The 24,040-nt window shown below is 49.3% G+C and overlaps 3 protein-coding genes across 6 annotated transcripts in view; 2 read left to right on the top strand and 1 right to left on the bottom strand.

The window, feature by feature from the left end:
- Positions 1-9,985, top strand: part of LOC128345907 (potassium channel subfamily K member 16-like) — a 68,733-nt gene extending 58,748 nt beyond the window's left edge. For all 3 annotated transcript variants that reach the window (XM_053298568.1, XM_053298558.1, XM_053298578.1), the window contains exons 5-6: positions 3,476-3,644; positions 9,613-9,985. In XM_053298568.1, coding sequence (XP_053154543.1) covers positions 3,476-3,644; positions 9,613-9,830 — 387 coding nt within the window. In that variant the 3' untranslated portion in view covers positions 9,831-9,985. The remainder of the gene's footprint in view (positions 1-3,475; positions 3,645-9,612) is intronic.
- A 6,505-nt stretch (positions 9,986-16,490) lies between these two features.
- Positions 16,491-17,642, bottom strand: LOC128339507 (FANCD2 opposite strand protein-like). The gene has a single exon (XM_053283572.1). It carries the CDS (start codon positions 17,537-17,539, stop codon positions 17,012-17,014), a length of 528 nt encoding a protein of 175 aa, XP_053139547.1. The 5' UTR covers positions 17,540-17,642; the 3' UTR covers positions 16,491-17,011.
- A 3,087-nt stretch (positions 17,643-20,729) lies between these two features.
- On the top strand, positions 20,730-23,512 carry MRPL17 (mitochondrial ribosomal protein L17). 2 transcript variants are annotated; one of them, XM_053287023.1, is made up of 3 exons: positions 20,736-21,033; positions 22,575-22,643; positions 22,931-23,512. In XM_053287023.1, the coding sequence occupies exons 1-3, from the start codon at positions 20,860-20,862 to the stop codon at positions 23,210-23,212; spliced, it is 525 nt and encodes a 174-aa protein (XP_053142998.1). In that variant the 5' UTR covers positions 20,736-20,859; the 3' UTR covers positions 23,213-23,512. The 2 variants fall into 2 exon arrangements, with proteins under 2 accessions (XP_053142999.1, XP_053142998.1); XM_053287024.1 differs by lacking the exon at positions 22,575-22,643 and having other exon boundaries at positions 20,730-21,033.
- The last annotated feature ends 528 nt before the right edge of the window (positions 23,513-24,040 follow it).

The raw sequence follows: 24,040 nt of genomic DNA, 5'->3' as shown, positions 1-24,040 counted from the left end.
CCATTCCTACCTCCCTTATGCCAGGCAAGGTATGTGTTGGGACTCTCCCCAACGCCCAGCAGGGCAGGGCACTCACCGACTGGGTGGCGAGCAGATCAACAGCCGGAGGTTGCCTGGCCATGGACTAAGCCAACAGCAACCATGCTGGGAGGCAGGGGAGGGCGAGGAAGCCGGGAAGATGGACGGCCGCCCTTGACTGGGCCAGAATGGCCTGACAAGCCATTGCCTGGCTTCAGCCAGGAGCTAGCAGGTCCCTCCCCTCCGCAGAGAGTAGACCCTGGGGGGTGATGCAGGGAGAGGAAATGCAAGGAGGCCCTTTTAAGGGCTAGCAGGCAGAATGGGGGGGGAGGAAGGCAGGGGAGGGATTAAGAGGGGTGGCAGCTGACCAAGGAGCAAGGCACTCCCTCTCCCTGGCAGATGGAGGAACAGAGTGCTTAGAACCCCCTCCCCATCCTTCGGAGGCCTGCATGCCCAGGGGTTGTGAGGCTTGTGCAGAGGAAACGCCACAGTATGGAAGAGAGGAAATGGTGAAAGGGCAGTCGAGGCGACGAGACACTCTCTAGAGTCTCCTGTACTGTACTCGCTTTCATCACTTCCTTTTCTGCTTTGCCCCCTTATTAGGCACTCATGAATTAGGAGGTCAAAGCTACCATCTTGGTGCAGCTTTTTGCTGCGTGGTGGCTGTACCGAGGAGAGCCGGTCTTATGGTAGCAAGCATGACTTGTCCCCTTAGCTAAGCAGGGTTGTATTTGAATGGGAGACTTGATGTGTGAGCACCGTAAGAGATTCCCCTCAGGGGATGGAGCCGCTTTGAGAAGAGCAGAAGGTTCCAAGTTCCCTCCCTGGCAGCATCTCCAAGATAGGGCTGAGAGAGATTCCTGCCTGCAACCTTGGAGAAGCCCCTGCCAGTCTGTGAAGACAATACTGTGCTAGATGGACCAATGGTCTGACTCAGTATATGGCAGCTTCCTATGTTTCTACCACCCCTTGACAAAGAACAAGTAGAGAGGGGAGTAGAGGCAGGCAGGCATGGCATCAGGGGGTCATCTTGATGCCCCACTGGCATCCCACAATCATACAGCATACAACATCCACAGCTTGGTACCTTAAAGGACCACCCTTGCATTTAATGCCTGCATCATTAGGGAGGAGAACTGGTCTTGTAAGTAGGAAGCATGAGCTGTCCCCTTTGCTAAGCAGGGTGTACCTTGTTTTGCATTCAGGGTTGGAGACTACAGGGGAACACTGCAAGATATTCCCCTTAGGACAGGGGTTCTCAAATGTGGGCCCCCAGATGTTGTTGGATGTTGGAAGTTGAAGTCCAACAACATCTGGGGGGCCATGTTTGAGAACCCCTGCCCTAAAGGGATGGGGCCACAGCTCAGTGGAAGGGCATCTGCTTTGCATGCAGAAGGTCCAAGTTCATTCCCTGGCAACATCTCCAGGGAGGGCTGCGAGAGACTCATGCCTAAAATCCTGGAGAGTAGCGGACTGTCAGTGCAGACAACACCAGGTGGACCCATGGTCTGACTTGGTACAAGGCAGCTTCCTCTATTCCTATAACTGCTAACCCCTGCCAGCGGAGCAAAGGGACACCTTTTAAAGTGGTGGTTCTCTTATATTTAGTGGGGGGCAGCAACTGGCCCTACCCAACCCCAGCACAGCATCCCTCCAGTGGCTGTTGCTGGTACCGGTATCTGCCTTTTGTCTATTTTTAGACTGTGAGCCCTTTGGGGACAGGGGGCCATCTTATTTATGTATTATTTATTTTGCATGTAAACCGCTTTGAGAACTTTGGTTGAAGTAAAGTAAAGTGTGCCGTCGAGTCGGTGTTGACTCCTGGCGACTACAGAGCCCCGTGGTTTCCTTTTGTTAGAATACAGGAGGGGTTTACCATTGCCTCCTCCTGCGCAGTATGAGATGATGCCTTTCAGTATCTTCCTATATCACTGCCGTCCGATATATACATATTCATAGTAGTAGTAATAGTATCATGTGGGCAAAGAGATAACAAAGCATGCCTGGATGGTGATTGGAAGTAGCTCAGTTTTTTTCAAGTTTTTGCCACCATCTGAAAGTAATCCTACATGCTCAATATATTGCAATAATTTATACAATTTAGCTGAAATATCATATCAGGATTACTAACATAACAATGGGATTATCTTGTCTTGCATCAGGGGACCCCTCTGCAGCCATGGTGATTCAGCCTTTGCACCAGTGTTCCCTCTGAGGTGTGCACATGTGTGTGCGTTCACATGTTTTCTGATGTCCGCTCAGTTAATTTTAGATCCCGCTCAGGTTGAATCAGGAAGGCCCCACTTTGATTGCAGGTGTGCACAGACGGCCTTGATACTGCCACTCAGAACAAAACTCATTCTGCACACAGATTTATAAAATTTGAGAGCCTCAGAATGTCTACAGGATCCCCCATAAGATGACTGCATTAATGTTGATTAACAAGATATATTTATTTGGTACATTTGGCTTTCATGGTTTTCAAATTATTTGGAATTCTGGACAAGGCCTGGGGTGTAAAGGGCAAAAAGGAAAGAGGGGGTTAAGAAGACAGGCTGAAGTAAGAATTACTCTCATTGCTGCAAGTTTCTATGCATGATGAAGGTAGAAACTTTCTTCTTTAAAATATTCTCAAGATGGCAAATCCAGCCCTTGCAGAGAATACAGACAAATGTCCAGACTGTCCACAACTCTAAATGGTGAGGAATTTTCTACAAATGTTTGTGGCAAATATACATCCACCTGGTATAAAAAAATTGCTATCTAAATTAATGACTTAGGGATTTTCTCTTAAATTTTTATTATCCCTGTGTTTGACAGTGCCAAGAATGCTCTTAAGCAAAGGATTTGCAATACGGAGCATCAACTTAGTCCCAAAAAACCCTTATCCTGGAAAGAATTAACAGTCAGCTTAAACCAACAAATTATCTCTATGAATTGACAGTCCCCAGCCATCATAGGGCTTTTTCCTTAGCTAATTGGAATGTTCTGCCTTTGCCAGTGTTCTCTGGGAAGTTTCAGAATATTACACACGATGCAGAGTTTGTCCTTGTAATTCTGGTGCAGTTTAGTCAATCGAACATGTTCTCCTTAACTGTATATTTCATCAGTCAATAAGAAATTCCTTTATAACTCCACTTTTATTGCCTTTTCTTGGGCATTCAGAGTTATTTTATGCCACCGATCTACTTTCTGGAGTGAATGCTGAGATTAATTTCAAGTGACTGAATTCTGTGCGGCTGCTTGTAAGATTAGATCTGTTAATTGTGGTTCTTTGCAATGTTTTTTTTTTTTTTTAAAATACTAGCTAGATACAATGGATGGATATATTGTTTTGTTTTGTTTCTGGTCATGGACCATAATAAAATATTTATTCATTCACACCTAGACAGGTGAGGCTAAGATGAGTTGGGCATCTCTGCTACATCCAACTTGGAATTTTTGTTTTGTCTTTCAGAAAAGAACAAGGCTTTTGACCCTTCTGTTCTTCCTAGTGATGGGGATTCTAGTCTTTCTTTGTGTGCCATCTGCCATCTTTCAAGAGATGGAGGGTTGGACTTATAGTGAAGCAATTTATTTTACGTTTATCACCCTCAGCACCATTGGTTTTGGAGATTATGTAATAGGTAAGGATTCCAGTAGCCATTTTCTCAGACCATCCTCTCTAATAAAACGCTTGGTGTCCGTCCGTGGACGGACACCAAGCGTGTGTCCGTGCCTCCCTGCCCTGTTCTGCGCCTGCGCAAAGCGCAGGCGCAGAACAGGGCAAGGGAGACACGCTTGCCGGTACCCGGGAGCCATCTTGGGCGGCCAGAAGCGGCCGCCCCGAAGAAGCCGGGTAAGCGGCGCCGGCGAACACTGGCCGCCGCCGCCTTGCCCAGAGGACACCCGCGGCGACAAGGGAGAGGCCCCAGGGAGCGGAGGACCCGGCCGGAGCTGCAGGCGGCGGCGGCGGCGGGACCGCTGGAGCCGCGGGCCGCGGCGGCGGTGGGTGGCGGGCCCGCCGGAGCCCTGGGTGGCCGCCCCGGCCGGAGACACGGGCCGCAGTGGGTGGCGGGAGGGGGAATGGCGGCAGAGGCCCAGACCGCCGCAGGGAGACGGAGGCCGGGACCGGGGGCTGAGCGAAGGCCGAAGAAAACAGAAAGCAAAAATACAGCCTCCGCCGCTGCCTCCGAAGTCCCATCCTCCCTCCCTCCCAGCTTCCGAAACCACCTTACCCTGTCCCGTTACAGTTGAGCAAAGAAAGTCCTAAATTGAGGAGGGAGAGAGGAGCTCTCAAGCAGTGCTCCTCCCTCTTCAAAGGCTCTGCCCGAACTGGCGCTTGGGGCCGAAAGGACGCAAGAGGCGTCCTTTCAGTCCCAAGCGCCAGTTCGGGCAGAGCCTTTGCAGAGGGAGGAGCACTGCTTGAGAGCTCCTCTCTCCCTCCTCAATTTAGGACTTTCTTTGCTCAACTGTAACGGGACAGGGTAAGGTGGTTTCGGAAGCTGGGAGGGTGGGACTTCGGAGGCAGCGGCGGAGGCTGCATTTAAAAAAAAAAAAACAGTAAAGGGGAGAGGAAAAGGCTAGCGCCCGTTATTATAACGGGCTTCAGAACACTAGTATTTTATATTATCTTAATGTAGGATAACGGCTGCCGTTTGTGGGGCCCCCTCATCCTGTGCCTAGTTAAGAAACCTGGATCTGGAGCTTGCTTCACTGGTAGTATAAATCAGGGATTCTCAGCGTTGGGTACCCAGATGTTATTGGACCAACTCCCACAATCCCCAGCCCCAGTGGCCTTTGGCTGGGGATTATGGGAGTTGAAGTCCAATAACATCTGAGGACTCAATGTTGAGAATCCCTGGTATAAATCAACTGAGCTAAAACACTTTGAGGCTATTCCCACGATCACTGGAAAGTGGGCTAAGGGAGCTTAGCCCGCTTTCCAGGGATCGTGGGAACCACCAGGCTCACAGATGAGCCCAGTACTCCCAAGGCGGCTAGCTCGCCTAATTCCCCTTCCCCTTAAATGAGGTGAACAGAGCGAGCGGCGCTCTATTAACCTCATTTGGTTGCTCGAGTGTTGCTGTGGCATGTGGCGACACACGAGTAGACCCCTGACCGGGAGGCTGCAAGCAACCTCCTGGGCCCGGGGGTCTTTCCAGAATGCCACGCACACTCACGTGGGGCATCCTGGACCTTCCAGGGGCCACGTGGCCCCCAATCCCTGCAGCTGAGCCGGCAGTCATGTGGGCGGCGGATCCAGCTTCCCAGGGGTGCCTTTTGATAATCTGCGGGGAGAGCGGGCTAAGCTCTCGCTCTCCCCGCAGACCCGGAAGAAGCTCTTCTCACTGATCATGGGAAGCGCTTCTTTATGTTCTAATTTTAAATATAATCCTTCTCCATTTCTATTTATTACTATCGTAGAGAATGAAAAATAACATGTTCCCTTCTAATTTCATGGCAAAACATAGTTTGCATTACATCCTTACAGGACCAATTATGGCTTACATCAGCTGTAGTTTACTTGCAAACTACAACTGGAAACCACTGGCGGACATCCTAATCCCATTGCTCTTACAAGGCTATTGTACTAACTAGTTGTGCCAAGTTGCTCAATTTGAGGCACCCCTCATATGTTTTGGAGGGATCTTTATGCAGGAGCACAATTTTAAAAATCCCTGTAATAATGTAGTAGTAGTAGTAGTAAATAAACAATAAATTATTATTATTATTATTATTATTAACTTTATTTGTTAGCTGCCCCATAACAAATTGTTCTCTGGGCAGCTCACAACATTAAAACATCCAATAAAAACACACAACACACTAAATCATAACAGACCAAAATACAAAGCAATTTTAAAACTCTTTAAAAATCAGTTAAAAATCAAAATTTAAAAGGCCTGCTAGATGTAGTGCAGCTATGTGATTTTCTTGTGTCAGGACCATTTTGCTCGTTGTGCAAGCACAGCACTAGCCAGAGTTTGGTAATTTCCAATTCTGATTTGTGCATTATCATCAGTTGCCCGGTTCAGATGTAATGGCAAACTATGTTTTGTCATGAAGTTAGAAGTCAATGAGGGTATGAGGGGAGGAGGGTGTGTGTGATCCTAAAGCTTGTTTAGGCAACAGAAAACCATGAAGTTTTGTGTTACGTGAGGCTGTAGCTCAGGAGTAGAGCTTCTGCTTTGCATGCAGAAGATCCCAAGTTCACTCCCTGGCAGCATCTCCAGGTAGGGCTGGGAGAGACTGTTGGGGTTTATGATGATCTATCTTTCTCTTTGGGAAAAGTGCAAAGTATTCTAGCAGAGTGCTAGTGAAAACTTCCACTCCGGTTACAGAGTGTGGAGTCTAGTTGCTGCAGCTGTTTAAGGAACACACATGGAGATCACTGTAGCGTCTAAATTACTTAACTGGTTTATTGGTGAAATACATTAGGATAGGAAAGACCAAATCTTATCTAATAGCGACGTAATGAAGCTATCCCATGACCAGGAGAGATCGGGCTAAGGGAGCCTAGCCCGATCTCTCCTGGTGATCTGCTGCCCTGGGAGCTACGTGGCTCCCGGCAGCAAACGACCCAAATGACCCCTCCCCTTAAACGAGGTTAGTGGAGTGAGCGCTCTGCTAACCCTGTTTAGTTGATTGTGTGCTGCTGTGGTGCGGCTCCTCGGAAACACACGAGGAGACCCCCACCGGGAGGCTAAAACAAGCTTCTTGAGTTCCCGGCCCTGGAGGTCTCTCCAGAATGCCCCATGCACTTGTGCAGAGCATCCTGGAACTTCCAGGGGCCAGGCAGCCCCCAATCCCCACCGGCTCAGTGATGGAGCTGGTAGCAGGGGCAGAGCCACCATTGGGCGAATGGGTTCAAAGAACCTGGGCCACCAATGGAAAAGGCCACCGGCAACCCGTGGCTCAGCTCCAGAGGAGCCCAGAGCAAACTCCCCTCTTCCACACCCGGGCCGCCAGGCGAACTCTTCGCCAATTATTTCAGGCAGCTCCAACTGCCCGACAGAACGTCTTCCCTTTCCTCTCCCTCTCTGGAGGGAAAGGGGGAAATGTCCTATCGGGCAGTCAGAGCTGCCTGAAATGATGAGGGGAAAGCTTGTTCGGGCTCTCTGCAGCCCAGGCCACGCCCCCTTGTCATGTGCAAAGGGAGCGTGGCCTGGGCTGCTGAGAGCCCGAATGAGCTTTCAGCTCATTTCAGGCAGCGTCAGCCGCCTGATAGGATGTTTTCCCCTTTCCCTCCAGAGAGGGAGAGGAAGGGGAAAACGTTCTATCAGGCAGTCGGAGCTGCCTGAAATAATTGGTGAAGCGTTCGCCTGGGCTCTCGGTGGCCTGGGTGTGGGAGTTCACTCTGGGCTCCTCTGGAGCCCAAGCCACGTCCCCGTGCAAGTGCCCACTTGCCCACACGGGCATATTGGATGAGGCCGCCAAGCAGGGCTAGACACAGGCCGCTGATTGGCTGGCTCTGCGCCTGGCTGGTAGTCATGTGGGTGGCCAATGGCCACCCAGGGCTGCGGGCATGATGATCTCCAGAGCCTGGTAAGGCACGTCACACAGGTCGTGAAGCGCCTCAATGAATAAGTAGGTGAGGAGAGAGAGATGTTTCCATCTTCTCTCTAGAATCTATCTCACCAACCCCATGATATCTATTCTTTAGCATTGGCACCACATAGACTTCTTTTCTATGTCTGTGTCTACTAAAACAGCCCTTTAACTGGTAGCTTACCCCAGCAAACTTGGCAGAGGCACCTTTTAACATGGCGGTTCTCTTTATTTAGCAGGGGGAGAGTAACTGGCCCTATCCACCCTCCAGCACAGTATCTCCACATTGACTGTTGCTATTGTATGTTTCTTTTAGAATGTGAGCCCTTTGGGGACAGGGAGTCATCTTATTTATTTATTTGTTATTTCTCTATGTAAACCACATTGAAAACCTTTGTTGAAAAGTGGTATATAAATATTTGTTGTGTAACCATTGCAAAAAGTACCAAAAAACCAAACAACTCAGTAGTGTGGAAAAGCTTTAGGCATGGTGTGGAGACAATCAAACAAGCTTCTTGGGGGAAATATTAGTCAATTTAAAACATTAGCTTTTTGGCTTCTTTGCATAGCAAGACCTTTAGAAAATAAAACACTTACCACTGAAGTATAAAAGGAAGAAATAAAAGGGGGGAAACACATCCAATTAATCTAATCTATCTGAAGTGGTCCTTAACGTTTTTTCAGTTACCTCAGCCTTTGCAGAGATTTGGCTTGTCCCTGGTGCAGTCTCAAGCTCTAGTCACAGTTATATAGACTTGGGGTTCAGTCCAACCTGGTTCTTCTGTGATTTCAGCCCCACTGTCAGAGAGTCTCCACTCTCTGTAAGTGACTTCAGTTCTGCCTAAAGCCTCTGAGCCTCACTGACTTCTTCTTCTTCTTCTGAATCCCAGCTCTGCACTTCTTCTGGTACTTCAAGCTATATTCTTCTGATCTTCACCGCATCAACCACAAACTCCTCTTCCTTCTTCTGAATCTCAGCTCTGACTCGCATACTTTGATCTCCAAACTGAACTCTGACTAACTCTCTGCTAAAGCAGCCTCCTATATATACACAAATAGTTCTTAACTGTTTTTTAAACAACCCAATCGGCATAACTCAAATTCTCTCCGTTCTTTTAAAATGCAACCAATCAAATCAACCTCTCTTTCCCTCCAAAATTAACTCAGTATATTTGCATCCTTTTAAACTGAAGCTTGCTTGAGCAGAAGCCAGGAACCTTTGACCCTGCCAGTTTTTCTAACACAGAGGCTTGCAAGGAATTTTGCACATACAATCCTATTTACAGAAAGAAGTGTTTTGGGGATAGCAATGCATTTTGTAATTCATTTATAATACAAGGCCTTATTTCCAAAACCCAAGAGGTCTAGGCCTCTTTCCTCCACAAGGGGTCATAGAGTAGAGGCAAGAAGGGACAGGTAAGGAGACCCTCATTAACTACCTCTACACCCAATGCCCCTAGCAGTCATTGCGATAGTCGGTGCCTAAGGCTGATGTCCCTGGAACTCCATCTCCAACACAGACTCCTGCCTGAAACCTTGCAGAAGCCTCTGCCAGTCAGTGTAGACAATACTGACCTAGATGGACCAATGATCTGACTTAATATAAGGCAGTTTCCTATGTTCCATGATGTGGCACTGCCTCTAAATGAGTATGTAGACCTTACGCTATATTCAGTTAGAACAGCACTTGCTAGCACATTTCTCCCAATTTTTATGAAAGATGTTCAGATAAATTCCACTGGCATTTTAAACTCTCTCCCCTTGCCCCCAACATCTTGCCTCAGAGGTAAGATGCCTCTGAATACCAGTTGCAGGAGAGCAACAGACTATGTCTTGGTAGTCTTGATGGCTATGGGCTACCTCCAGACTCAAAGGTAGGATGCCTCCGAATACCAGTTGCAGGGGAGCAACAGCTGGAGAGAGAGGGCATGCACATACCTCTTGCCTATGGGCTCCCCAGCGGCATCTGGTGGGCCACTGTGTGAAACAGGATGCTGGACAAGATAGGCCTTGGGCCTGATCCAGCAGGGCTGTTCTAATATTTCTTTTCTTCTGCGTACCCAGGCAGAAAGCATGGCAGAAACTATTTTCCTGGATACCGAATCATGGCAGCAATTTGGATTATCTTTGGACTTGCATGGATAGCCCTGCTGTTTAATCTACTGACAACATTATTGGAAGATCCAGAGAAGAAACCCATACAGGAATTGATCCAGGTCAAGACAGGATTAAGACAAAAAGCAAAACTCAAAACAATGCCCATCCACCAGATTTCCACTTGATTATTTATCTCTCTATGCTGGTGAAGATGAGAAGAAAAATCAGCTATAGCAAGATTATGTTCTTAAAAAACAAGTTTGTCTCATTATGATATTTTGTTTCCTGAAAACCACCAGCTGATCTTTAAAATATGCAATTTCAAATAAAATATGAAATAACAAGGAATTTTGCATGGAATATGAATACATCTTATACACTGCCTGCATAACAGAAAATTGCCAAGTGCAGAGAGCATTCATGGGGGTGGGGGCAATTCAGATTAACTGTACCGGCACAGGATTAAGGCACACCCCAAAAGAGCTTTGAGATATCCTCCAATAATATCAGGGTGGGCACACTCTCAGCATGATCTGGCCTTTATCGTGGCTGCAACTGGCATCTTGTCTGAACCAGCTCAATGTTTTTCTAGTATATATTCAATCAATTGCATCAATATGTTATATGGGGAAATGATTTTTGCTTTGAGAATTTAGGTGTTCCTACAGTGTAGTAACGGTCATGGGATAAGGGGACAAGTACATATGTGGATTGCTAACTGGCTGAAAGATAGGAAACAGAGGGTAGGTATAAATGGAGAGTTTTCACAATGGAGGGAAGTAAGAAATGGGGTCCTCCAGGGATCTGTACTGGGACCGGTGCTTTTTAATTTATTCATCAATGATCTAGAAGCAGGGGTAAGCAGCGAGGTGGCCCAATTTGAAGATGATACCAAACTCTTTCAGGTAGTTAAATCCAAAACGGATTGTGAGCAGCTCCAAAAGGATCTCTCCAAACTGGGGGAGTGGGCGACAAAGTGGCAAATGCGGTTCAATGTTGGCAAGTGTAAGGTGATGCACATTGGGATGAAAAAACCCAACTTCAAGTATACGCTGATGGGATCTGAGCTGTCAGTGACTGACCAGGAGAGGGATCTTGGGGTCGTGGTGGACAGCTCGTTGAAAGTGTCGACTCAATGTGCAGCAGCTGTGAAAAAGGCCAATACAGTGCTGGGGATCATTAGGAAGGGGATTGAAAATAAAACGGCTAATATTATAATGCCCTTATACAAAACTATGGTGCAACCACACTTGGAGTACTGCATACAATTCTGGTCACCACATCTAAAAAAAACCCATTGTAGAATTGGAAAATGTGCAGAAGAGGGCAACCAAGATGATCAGGGGCCTTGAGCACCTTTCTTATGAGACAAGACTACAACACTTGGGCCTTTTTACTTTAGAAAAAAGACGACTGTGGGGAGACACGATAGAGGTCTATAAAATCATGCATGATGTGGAGAAAGTGGAGAGAGAGAAATTTTTCTCCCTCTCACATAACACTAGAACCAGGGGTCATCCTATGAAATTGATTGCTGGGAAATCTAGGACCAACAAACGGAAATACTTTCTCACACAACGCATAATCCACTTGTGGAATTCTCTGCCACGTGATGTGGTGACAGCCAACAACCTGGATGGCTTTAGGAAGGGTTTGGATAACTTCATGGAGGAGAGGGCTATCAACGGCTACTAGTTGGAGGGCTGTGGGCCACCTCCAGTCTCAAAGGCAGGATGCCTCTGAGTACCAGTTGCAGGGGAGTAACAGCAGGAGAGAGGGCATGCCCTCAACTCCTGCCTGTGGCTTCCAGTGGCATCTGGTGGGTCACTGTGCGAAAGAGGATGCTGGACTAGATGGGCCTTGGGCCTGATCCAGCAGGGCTGTTCTTATGTTAACCTTATTTTGGAAGGCATGCATTCCCTCCAAGTCTTGGATGGTATGCTTTCCTAGCCCATCCAATCACTAGTCACAGCTTCCCTCCTTTCCTGCCTTCCATTCCTTTGACCCTTTCTATGGCAGCCCCACATGATCTCCCAAAAGCAAGAGAGACAGATGCCGAGGTCCTCAGCAAGCAAGCTTTGTTGACAGTGTTCCTAGACTCACTCACTATGCCATTTTGGGTGTTGCAATGTATCCCTCAAACTTAGCCCCTTATCCTAGCCTGCCTGGAAGAGAAACGATAGCTGGCTGCATTCCAAATAGAAGGTTGTATTGTCAAGGCTTTACCCCACGGTGCCTTCAGGTCATTTGCAACAACGGTAATGGACTAAAGGAAATGCCTCTCTGATTGCATCTGAGCATATACAGAGAGAGAAATGCAGGAAAAGGTTGGTTGCGCCGTCAAGTCTGTGTCGACTTCTGGTGACCACAGAGGTAGTGAGGTTTTACAGACAGGGCTTCCCCCCCTCAAATCCAATCCTGATTGGAGTGTGCCAGTCCACATATTCGCTGGATTTAACCCGACCTCCCTGCGGGCTATCAGGGACCAGGACAGACAGGGCTTTGTTTTCCTCTGAAGGGAGGCTGCCAATTCTGGCTTAGCCTGAGTTATGTCCGGGGTAAAAAAAATCTTCTATTTCCAGCAGCTTTTGAAAAAAAGTTCCAGTAGGTTGAATCTGCTGCAAAGCAGATTCGCTCTTCAGATACTCCGAGGCATAGAGCCATGTGTGAAAAACCTCCTGGCAACCACAGAGCCATGTAGTTTCCTTGGTAGAATACAAGGGGGGTTTACCATTGCCACCCCCACTCGCAGTGTGAGATGATGCCTTTCAGCATCTTCCCATATCACTGCTGCCCAATATAGGTGTTTCCCATAGTCTGGGAAACATACCAGCTGGGATTCGAACTGGCAACCACTTGCTTGCTAGGCAAGTTACTTCCCTGATGTGCCATTAGGTGGCTAGAAATGCAGGGCAGACCCAAATTACAGAGACAAAAGGAAAGGAATGTAAGCTCTCTTCCTCCCATATATGTTGATAAGAAATACCAAGGCTAAGTCAAACTTCTCACCTTGTTTCCTCCTGACTGTTATTGAAATTGAGCAAGTCATGCTAGAAGAATGCTCAATGTGCCTCCCTCCCATCTCTATTCAGGTGATTGCTCAGCGATCTCTTTGTGAAACGTTTCTTAATCAATACTTGATATTCATGCCTTATTTGGAGCAAGAATCCCAAAATGTTAGAAGTTTCCTTAAGAAACACCTTATCAGTCTCCTCCACTGAAACCTCTCAATCATGTTTCAGGGTATACTTCTGCCTATGAGAACCCCCTCAAAGATGGCATTGATCTCTTGCATTGTGTGTGTGCCCTTGCATCGGGTACATACACCCTTGCATTTCCCCCCTACCATCTGATGCTGCGCCCCATGCTGCTCGTGAGCACCTCATTGCTCGCCTCGTGCTTGAGTAAACTGGAGAGAAGGACCTGAGCTAGAAGCTGGTAGCTATGGAAAATTGCTTTTCTCTTTCTCTTCCTTTTATCCCAGGGGCGTAGCAAGGTTGGAGTGGGCCCAGAGACAAGATTTTAAAATGGGGCCCCCTTCACTGAAGCTCAGCTGATGAAGTAAAGAAATATTAAATGAGGCTGAACACATACATATACATATCTCCTATGTGCCACAATAGAACCAGGCGCATAACAATGATAGGGCAAGGGGAGACAGTTGTCTGGGGGCCCCACTGCCTGGAGGGGCACCCCAGGGGCACCTCATGTGACTCCCCATTGCCCCCTGCCCAGCCCCATAGCCTCTCAGCCACTTGCCCTCTTCGCTGTCTCTCCTGCTTGTTCTGCTGGCCGCAATCGAAGCAGCAGGCAAGCTGCCAAGAGCTCCTTTTCTCCCGCCTCTCAGCTGATCGGCGGGTGGGCAGTGGGGCTTCCACGGAGGCCTCCGTGTAGGCCGCAGTGAAGCCTGAACTCGAGTAGGGCCCAAGCCAGCCTGGAAGGAGGAGGCAGCCAGAGTGTTCTCTGCAGCAGAAGACCCCTTGCTGCCCTGCTTAACCCAGACCAGCATTTGCCAGGTAGAGTGTGAACTCCTTTTTGTGGTTACCTTCCCCCCCTGCCCCCCCCATATATAGGGATCTGCTTGCCATAGGGCTTGGATATGGGGGGGGGAGGGACCGAGAAGTCTCTGAATATTTATTTTGAAACAGCTTGGAAAATTTGCTGACTTAAAAAAAACTATCTAAAAAGTCCTATAAGTGGCTTGTTTCATGGCAGAAAATTGCAAAAACTTCTGGAACAGTATTTTATTAATTTTATTTATTCATTCATTCATTCATAAATGCACTTATGTTCAAGTTGTTTTGCAACCCAGAAGGTCTGAGTGAGAACTGTGAAGCATGTGTGGTGCTTTTATTTTATTTTTCTTGTGTGTGAACTGCTCCCCAATAACTTGCAGGGACTTCAGGGTCAATCTGGCCAACATGTGAATGCAGCACCTCCATTCCAGAGGAGAGGTGTGTTGTTAAAAGGCTTTAAAAGCCCCATGTGAAAAACCTCCTGCAATCAAACTTGACTGAATTTGTTCAGAATTCTGGGAAAACAAACATAGGTTCACCCTGCATGGTTGAAAGTCTCCTTTGCTAATCTGCAGCGAGGGGCCCATTTTAATCATTCATCTTTCTAGTGTGTTCTAGGCATTAAAAGTAATACAAATGTATAGTACTCAATGTATATCACTATATATTGTGACGTGTGTGTGTGTGTATTCAGTGAAATGTATTTGCAGTCAGCATACTTATTTTGGAATATCAGACTTAAATCCTTGGGGGCCTGGGGTGTGCGGAGGCCCTGGACTTTGGGGGGGGGGCATTTTAAAATCTTGTCTCTGGGCCCACTCCAACCTTGCTACGCCCCTGAATAGAACATCATCCTAAATTATTTTTTAGCTTTTGTAAACTGTGGACGATGCAAGTCATTTAATGGTACTAGAAAAAGACATGCTGTTCTGGTAGCTCCCGGTCTTAACTCTCACATCAGTTTCGGAGGATGAATGCAACTGAAGGAAGCCCAGGCGGGTGCGCGGCTGGGGGAGTCAGTCCTGTGACTTGCCTCTGGGGGGGCCCCCAAGGCAGTGGGCCCCCAGACAACTGTCTCCCCTTGCCCTATTATAGTTACGCCCGTTTTATCCTCCAACCTCTATCCCCCTACCCAATACTGTAATCTGCTGAACGTGCGTCAAGATTAATCACCCTCTTTTCACATTCTGCACCCCTGTTAAAGTTGTGCCCCCAAGTCGGTGTCGACTCCTGGTGCCCATAAAGCCCTGTGGTTTTCTTGGGTAGAACCCAGGAGGGGTTTACCATTGCCTCCTCCCACGCAGTATGAGATGATGCCTTTCAGCACCTTCCTATATCGCTGCTGCTGCCTGATATAGGAGTTTCCCATATTCTGGGAAACATACCAGTGGGGATTTGAACCAGCAACCTCTTGCTAGGCAAGTCATTTCCCCGCTGTGTACCCCTAAAGCAAATCTTTGTCTTCAAGGCACATGTCCATTCTTTTTTGTCCTTTCCAACTTGTCCATGCCACAACCAACTTCCCCAAAGTGCTTTAAGGTTAACATTGCTGTTGACTGGTCTGCACCAATTTAATACTAATTTCCAGGTGATCTAAAATGGGGTGCATAAGTGGGGTGCTTTACCCTTTTTTATGAAGGCAAAGGGCAGATTCTTCCACATGGGTGTGGAATGATGATCCAAAGTGGTGTGTATGTGTGTGTCTGTGCTTCAGTTCCAGAAGTTTTTGTAATTTTCTGCCATGAAACAAGCCACTTAAAGGACTTGGGGTTGTTTTGTTGTTTTGATGTTTTTAGAGAAATTTTAAAAAATTATTAAAAGTCAACAATTTGTCCAATCCACTTCAAATTAAATATACAAAGCCCTCCCACCCTGCCCTACACCTGTGCCTGATATCAAAGCCATTCCATAAATATACAAGGTGGGGGGGGTGGACCAAAAAAGGGAAACCCCATACCTCCCATTGCTGGCTCTGAGGAGGAGGAAAGCAAAGGCTCAGCACATGGCTGCAGGGCAGGCAGAGGATGTGCACAGTTCTCTGGTGGGCAGCCCGCGCTGGCCACTCTGCCTCCTTTCTTCTCTGCCAGACCTACTGGAGAACTTCAGAGAGGCTGGCAGAGAGGCCTCCGGAAGCCCCGCTCACCTCCTGCCAAACAGCTGATAGTCTGATGGTGGAGAGGAATTGGAAATTGTAGCAGCAAGCAGGGAGCCTTTCAATAGCAGGCAAGCCTGCGCAGCACATTAAAAACAGTCCAGCCTGGGCTGGGGGAAGAGAGAATTTTTTTTGGGGGGGGGAGGAAGGGTACCCCAGGACACCCCCTGGCTACGGGCCTGGACAATTGACCCTGGTAGTGCGTTGGGGGAGCTCTTAAGTTGCCCACGGAAAAAAATCTTGGGAGTGTCTGGGGGGTAAGCGGGAAGGGACGGAGGGCAGTTTGAGAAAGCATACAGAGCGGCTGGGCAGAAGCGCAGGATGGCTCCGTACTGTAGTTCTACTCAGAGCTTCTCCCATCCCACAGCTTCTTCCCAGACTCCCCGTACATCACCCCCACCCCAGGCGCTCCCGAGATTCTCTTCAGGTGCTCCTACACCAGTGCTGAGTTGGCAGTTAAAGAGCCACCACCAGGGACAATTGCCCCAGCATTCTGCTGCCTCCTCCTGGTGGGGGCCGGGATTTCCGACTTCCTCTCCCGACTTTACTGACTTGCACAGGCCTCGTCTCTGCACAGATTCCACCTAGTTGTTCAATCACAGTTGCTGTTCATGCCGAAAATGAGAGGCCAGCAGCTTTTGCAAAATGCCTTTTCACCAAACAATGCACACCACGCCTTTTAATCATGTGCACAGATGCGCAAACAGTTGTTTTATTTGAGTCGTAGAATCCTTTGAATGTTTGTTCATAAGAGCGTCCCTTTTTAACAAGTGCTGGGCTGATATCAATCACCTTGTTTGTTCTTTCCATCGATGAGCCAGATGTCGCCAGAAAGGAAGCAGCCGTCGTCGTCGTCTCACAGTTATTTCCAAATATCTTTTTGCAAACTTTTCTTTGCCAGGTGAAGTGGGCAGTATGATGAATTTAATCTCTCTGCAGGAGATCCAAGGTCTTACATGCCATGCTGGGTCACTGACGGACACTGGTACCGAAGTGGTTCCTCTCTCTAGGAGAAATCTTGCATGGAAATGGGGGCGAGTGATGGTTATTCCAGGGACAGAAAAGCACGCCGGCTCCTGCGGCATGTGTACACGGACCCAGCACGTTGGAGTCACCCGGAAGGAAGAGGCACGTGAGCCGTTAGGTGGGTTGGGCAAGGATCCAACTTTGCCCAGGCCCTTGCCAGCCAGGCAGGCCCTCAGCGAGAATGTTGGAGGGCGAAGGCACATTTCTTGTAGGCAGCGTAGAGGAGCAGGATGGCCCGCAGCATTTGGCGGCACATGGCCATGGCCATCCGTACTTGGGGCTCCTGGAGCCCACGAGGCCAGCGCTGCTGGGGGCTGATGACCTGGCAGAAGGCGGAGCGCTCCGAGACGCGCAACGAGCCCGTCCAGCGAGGGGGCTGTGCTGTCACCAGGTGCCCAAACACCGAGTCCAGCCCTGTGAGCCGCACCGCCTGGGGCTTGCGCACAGCCCCGGCACGCCCTCTTGTTTCTCCGGTGGCCCCCGGGGGTTGCGGCTGCCCGGCTCCCGTCTTGGCACAGGGCTCCAGCACCAGGCTGAGCCCCTGGAAGCATAGCTGCACCTCCAGGTCGGCAGCGCCTGGGCTCTGCCCGCCCTGGAAAGGGGGCTTGGTGCCACTGGGCCTGGGCTTGGTGCCCCGCAGCCACTGCAGCGACTCATCAAGTGGGGACCAGGGTGCCCACAGCTGGTACCTGCCAGCCATGGCGACTACTGCCACCTGACCACCATCACCCCAGGCAGCCTAGGCTCCGGCTACATCTTCCCTCTGTCCAGCGCCCCTGGCAACCCATTGTAAACACAGGAATGTAGAACTCACAGGCTGAGTCCACATTCCAGAAGCTCCTCCTCCTGCCCAGCAGTGCCTTTGAAAGTTGACAGCATGGGACATAAGAACAGCCCTGCTGGATCAGGCCCAAGGAGGCCCATCTAGTCCAGCATCCTGTTTCGCACAGTGGCCCACCAGATGCCGCTGGAAGCCACAGGCAGGAGCTGAGGGCATGACCTCTCTCCTGCTGCTGTTACTCCCCTGCAACTGGTACTCAGAGGCATCCTGCCTCTGAGGCTGGAGGTGGCCTATAGCCCTCAGACTAGTAGCCGATGATAGCCCTCTCCTCCATGAAGTGATCCAAACCCTTCCTAAAGCCATCCAGCATTCATATGCAAACTGGGGTGGACCCTGCTTAGCAAAGGGGACACGTCATGCTTGCTACCACAAGACCAGCAGAGAAGGAATTGTACAAAACAGGGGCCCAAACCTGCAGGGTTGGTGTCAGGAAAGCTAAGGCTCAGCATGAACTGAGGTTTGCAAGTGATGCCAAAAAGCAGAGGGGATTACGGATATGTCTGGAACAAGAGGAAGGACAAGTTATTTGTTTCCTGGAGATGACAGAGAGAAGGAAGAGCTGTTTAATGCTTCTTTTGACTCTGTCTTCTCCCACAAGGCAAATGTGGTCTAGTTGGTCAACAGATGCACAAATGAAAAGAAAAGGAGGGGAATGCGCCTCAAGGGAGGTAAAGGGAGGGTAAGAGAACACTTTGTTGCCTTAAATGAATTTAAATCTCCAGGTGCATAAGAATTATATCCCCTGGTACTGAAAGAACTTGCAGGTATGATCTAAGATGTCATGATGGTCTGTCATCTTTGAGAACTCCTGGAGAAAACGTGAGGTGCCAGAAGACAGGAAAACAAGCAAATTTTGCCTCTACATTCAAAGAGGGGGAAAGGAGGAGCCAGGAAACTATAGAACTGTCAGCTTGATGTCAATACATGGCAGTTAAAATTTAAATATCCCACTAATATATTATTGCATAAAAAGGTGTGAATTCAGCTAATTTCAGTGGCAGTATGCAACATTTGGTATCTGTAAGTTACTGGGAAGTATGACTTTATTTTGCACAAACAAATTCTTCAAAGTATATAATAGGAAGTTGAGGACACTCAAGGAAGTTGAGGACACCAGTGTAAATGAGGGCATTTTTCAAATGAGAAACTGAAAGACCAGGCCCTGCCCTGGAAGATTCAGGTTTCTCTCACAGCAGCTCTGGCAACAATTCTGCTGCATCTGTTTTTGTTTCATAATGTACAAAGAGCAGGTGCTGCAATATTTTGCCAACAGATGGACAGCGCCTTAAAATGGATACTTTGAAAAACCCCAACTTTAAAATTACAAAACAGATGCTGGCCACCCCAAAGGAAGAACAGAACTCTGTGTTTTGACACACTTAAAACAGATAAGAGGGGGGAAACAAAAGTCTGCTTTGCTCTTCTGAAGGGGGAAAGGGGATGGGTGAGGAGTCGCAGATTCCCCAAATCTGAAGCCAACTTCATTCTAAGAAGGCAGATCTGGCGACTGTTACCCACGCCTTCGTCACATCACAGCTGGATTACTGCAACATGCTCTACATGGGACTGCCCTTGAAGAATATTTGGAAACTGCAGCTAGTGCAAAATGTGGCAGCTAGGATGTTATCTGGAGCTGCCTGCTGGGACCAAATTACCCACATTTTGAAAGAGCTACATTGGCTACCAGTTTATTTCCGGGTCCAATTCAAGGTGCTGGTTTTGACCTTTAAAGCCCTAAACAATTTGGGCCCTGGACACCTGAGGGACCGCCTGCTCCCAAGGACTAGGTCATAGGGGGTGAGGGCCTGCTCCATGTGCTGACAATGAGGGAGGTCCGCCTGTTGTGCACGCTGGACAGGGCCTTCTCAGCCATTGTCCCCAGATTTTACAATGCTGTTTTCCCGGTGGGCCCCCGCTCCCCCATCTCCATCACAGTTATTAGAAAGCAAGTAAAAGCTTGGTTTCTTACCCAGGCTTTTAAATGAGTGGGTTTTTTGCTGCTGCTTTCTCTCTTGTTTATATTGTACACGTTCTTTAAATGTTTAATTCGATTTAGGCACACATCAAACAAAGACAGAGAGAAGCAGTCGATTACTGCTGAAAGTTGATCAGCATACTGTTCTATGCTACAGAATGGAGGAGTTCCAAAGGTGACCATTAGACTGGTCAATAGGAGAGGAGCGCTGGTCTTGTGGTAGCAAGCATGACTTGTCCCCTTATCTAAGCAGGGTCCACCCTGGTCGCATATGAAAGGGAGACTAGAAATGCGAGCACTGTAAGATATTCCCTTTAGGGGACGGAGCCGCTTTGGAAAGAGCAGAAGGTTTCAAGTTCCTTCTCTGGCTTCTCCAAGATAGGACTGAGAGAGGTTCCTGCCTGCAATCTTGGAGAAGCCGCTGCCAGTCTGTGAAGACAATACTGAACTAGATAGACCCATGGTCTGGCTCAGTATATGGCAGCTTCCTATGTTCTATGTTAATATTCAATTCCAATTCTTATAGTGTAGTTTTAATGTTGTCTTAAATGTTTTCTAAACCGCCTTGAGATTGTTTAATGAGAGACGGTATAAAAATTTAACAATCAATCAGTTCCTCAGATTTCTTTGCAATCTGGCCACTGCTGCCCTGTGAAGCTTCTCTGGAGCACATGATAGACCGAGCTGGGCAAGCCTCCCCTCCAGCTGTTGATGAACTACAATTCCCAACACCCCCAGCCAATTGTGGCTGGGGATGATGGGAGTTGTAGTTCAATAACAGTTAGAGGGCCCAGCTTGCCCACCCCCGTTATAGACCACCACACCCTGGGAGCGCAAAGGGGTTCATCTTGTTACAGAGAGTTCCAGAGAGCAGGTTCAGAGGATGCCAGGCTGGCGGGAAAGGCTGGGGTCGGGCCAGTTTCTGCTCTGCGGCCCCCGCTCCGCCTCCGACGAACATGCCCCTACAGCCAAGGGATCTCTCGCTCCCGCCCAGAGCCACCTCCGATTGGACGCCTCCCCCATGACGTCAAGAACCCGAAGGGTGCAGCGCATATGCGGGAAAGCGAGGGGCTCGCCCCGCCCCCGAAGGTTCCTGAAGTCGCGGGGGAAGCAGCCAATCGGCGGGAGACGCGGGTGGGGGGGAGCTTTTTCCGGCTGAGTGAGGAGGAGGGGACGACACTCGCTCGCTGGCGCGGAGGCAACCATGAGGCTCTCGGTGGCGGCCTGGATCTCGCACGGGCACGTGCAGCGGCGCTTCGGGCTGGGCCTCCGCTCGCGCCTCGACCTGCTGCGGAACCTGGTCACGGGGCTGGTGCGGCATGAGCGGATCGAGGCCCCCCGCGCGCGCGTGGACGAGATGCGCTTCTACGCCGAGCGCGTAAGGTGGAGGGGGGGAGGCCCCGCCGTGCCGCTGAGGGCACGTGACCCGACCTGGGTCACGTGCCTTGGGCGGCGCCCTTACTGCCGCGTGGGCTGCTGTAATGGTTCCTCTGCCTGCCTGCCTGGGGAGCAGTGGGGCTGCCCCCTTTCCTGGCTGAGGTGTAAGGCTGGGCGGGAGTCCCCTTGGGCTGCTGCCGCCGCCGCCGCCGCCTGTGGCATCCTCTCCCTGCAGGCAGTAGTCCGCCCTGCCCTGCCAGTTTAGAGGGAGTTCTCTCAAGCAAGGGTTCCCAACCTGTGGACCTCTGTGCGTTCCTGGACTGCATTTCCCGTCATGCTCAGCTACGATTTATTGTGGCGGTGGATGATAGGAGTTGTAGTTCAGGAACGTGTGGCAGGCCCCACGTTAAGAACCACTGCTCTAAAGCAGGGGCTCCCAATCTGTGGACCTCCAGATGTTCCTGAACTACAACTCCCATCATGCTCAGCTACACTTTATTGTGGCTGGGGATGGTGGGAGTTGGCCACAGGTTGGGAGCCCCTGCTCTAAAGACACGGTGGTGGGAGGCAGCTCCCAGATTGCCAGGGATGGCGAAGGGGAGCTTAAAGGGGCTTAAAACTTGCGGAGGAGCTGGGTCCTGGGCAGCTCAAGCTTCCAAACAAAAGGGGTAGTGGTGGTTCTGAGAAAGACCTATTTGCAGCTCCCCTGCAGGACAGGGATGCTCCAAAATGGTTGTGTGCATTCTAGCTAAGATCCAGGAATTTGGTACACATGCAGCCTAAGGCCAGTTGATGGTGAGAAAAATCTAACCTGGGTGCAGGACACAACTAGTCTCTTTCTTATGGAACTGGGGGTTCAAGAGTGATATCTGCCCCCCAGCCCATTAGGGTACTGCTGTGCCTCCCAGAAGGCTGAAACGTGGCACATATCCATAATAGCTAGAAAAGCATGCCCCTGGGATGTGGTTATACCAATGTAACAAGAAGTGGGGTCCATTTCCTGTCTAAGCTTGGATTTGGGATGAGGGGCAGTTCCAGTGGCAATTAGGAACACAAACAGGTGTTTGAGAAGACTGTAAACCTTTTACTGATTGGCCTGTTGGGGAGGGGCCATAGCTCATTGGTCAGTATTTGGATGGCCCCAGGGTTAATCCCTGGTGGCATCTTTAGGTTGGGCTGGGAAGGATCCCTTTGTTCCTGAAACTGCAGCCAGTCAGTGTAGACAATACTGAGCTATCTGGACCAAGCGTAGTTGGAAGCAACTGCATTCTTTTGTAGGATCTTGCAAGATCTCAAGAGAAGAGAGCAGAATCTGCTCCCCACTTCTCCTTCCCTTCTCTGTCAGCCACTCACGTGAATGACTTGGAATGGAAGCCCGCCCCGCCCCCCCAAAGGAGGATAAATTGAGACTAAACTCAAGCCACAGTCATAACTGCTCCAATTCAAGAAGGCAGCCCCATGGAAGGGGGGGGGGACTGAGATCAGAGGGTGGGACTGAGATCTGAGGGAGCATGCCCTAATAGTCTCTCCCCACTCTTGCAGCTGATTGACTATGCAAAGCGTGGTGACATGGACCCCAAAGCAATGCGTATGGCCAACTTCTGGCTGACGGTGAGTCTGTGACACAGAACCTGCAGTGGCTGCAGAATCCTGCCCTAACAAGGCTGATGCTTCAGGGTGCTTGGGGAGCAGAATGCTGACCAGAAGCTGAAGGGTATTGCTGGGAAAGTGGATGCTGGCTTGCTGCCTGGGGAGGGCTGCTCACAGGCTATAAGGGGCAAGGTGACTGTGTGGATTTGGGAGCTGGAGTGGTCTGACTGTTTGAGGTTTGGAGGAGAGTGTCCTGATGCAGGGGGGATAAGCAAATCAACTTCTCCTTTGGCTTCCCCCTCCCTCAGGAAAAAGATCTCCTCCACAAGCTTTTCAAAGTGCTGGCTCCACGCTTCCAGGCTTATGAAAGGAACTACACGCGGATGCTGCAGATTCCCAATCGGGATAACCTGGACCGAGCCAAAATGGCCGTCATAGAGTACAAGGGGAACCCATTCCCACCACTCCCTTGTCCACACAAGGACAGCGAGAAGACTCTGGTGAACCAGCTTCTGAAGGGCTATCGAGAGGACATACTCAGGACTAGAGAAACCCAGAACCTGGCGGGGACCGTCAGCACCGCTGTGTAGACAGTCATGTTACTACTTCTCTGGGTGAGGGAGTGAACCACCTACATTGTCACATGGCCGCTGCCAGGACGTGGCTTGTCTCTCAAGTGCAGCCTTTCAGCTGTCCTTGTCAGTTGGTGGCATCCCTCCCACTTCTCAGTGGTGCTGGTGAGCTGGATGCAGGTCTGTGCAAGGCCTCTCTCATCTGTTGTACCAGACGTGAGGAGGTTGGCTTTCACCTTTTAAGTCCTTTTAGGTGACAGAAGACCAGTCTGTTCCCTTAATTTGCATGTAAATAAAAGTGACCGTTGGACAAATGCATTTTTTTAATATATCTTGTATTGTAGGGCAGAGGGTTACGTGGTGCCTACCCCAGAGAGATATTTGTGGGGTGCAGAGATGCCCAGTGGACAGAGCTCCAGGGAATGGAGATGGCTTTGCACCTTAGTTTCATGCCTGAACATTCACAGAATTCATTTGAACATGATTGCTGTGTGTACTTTTTCTTTTGGCTACTTCTGCAAAATCAAGTTGGGGTGTGTGTGTATGTGTGTGTTGCTTCTGCTCAAAGTTAGCAGGTGAGCTGTAGGCTTAGGGTTCAGTAAAGTAGATTTGAGCCTGGCCTTTTTGAAGGTAGAATGGATAGTATTCAAATCTTTTAAGAGGACAACAACAAATATTTATATACCGCTTTTCAACAAATGTTTCCAAAGTGGTTTACATAGATCCTTTACATGGTCCTTTACACACCACAAAGGATTCTGCAGTGTAAGAAATTACTTGGACTTCTGCTTCTGTGCCTCTAAAAAGCTGGTCACCCCAGTCACTGGAAGGAATGGCCATCAAGTG

The sequence above is a fragment of the Hemicordylus capensis genome, chromosome 1 (assembly GCF_027244095.1).
Source record: "Hemicordylus capensis ecotype Gifberg chromosome 1, rHemCap1.1.pri, whole genome shotgun sequence".
In the NCBI taxonomy this organism is placed as follows: domain Eukaryota; kingdom Metazoa; phylum Chordata; class Lepidosauria; order Squamata; family Cordylidae; genus Hemicordylus; species Hemicordylus capensis.
Note: the sequence above shows the minus strand (reverse complement) of the source record. Positions and strands in the feature narration are given on the sequence as shown.

What these genes read in the sequence shown, in the direction of transcription:
- MRPL17 (XM_053287023.1), top strand. Translation starts at nt 20,860, where the DNA reads ATGAGGCTCTCGGTGGCGGCCTGGATCTCGCACGGGCACGTGCAGCGG. An exon ending in TGCGCTTCTACGCCGAGCGC is followed by an intron (nt 21,034 to 22,574) that starts GTAAGGTGGAGG and finishes CCACTCTTGCAG; the next exon opens with CTGATTGACTATGCAAAGCG. An exon ending in TGGCCAACTTCTGGCTGACG is followed by an intron (nt 22,644 to 22,930) that starts GTGAGTCTGTGA and finishes CCCCTCCCTCAG; the next exon opens with GAAAAAGATCTCCTCCACAA.
- LOC128339507 (XM_053283572.1), bottom strand. Translation starts at nt 17,539, where the DNA reads ATGGCTGGCAGGTACCAGCTGTGGGCACCCTGGTCCCCACTTGATGAG.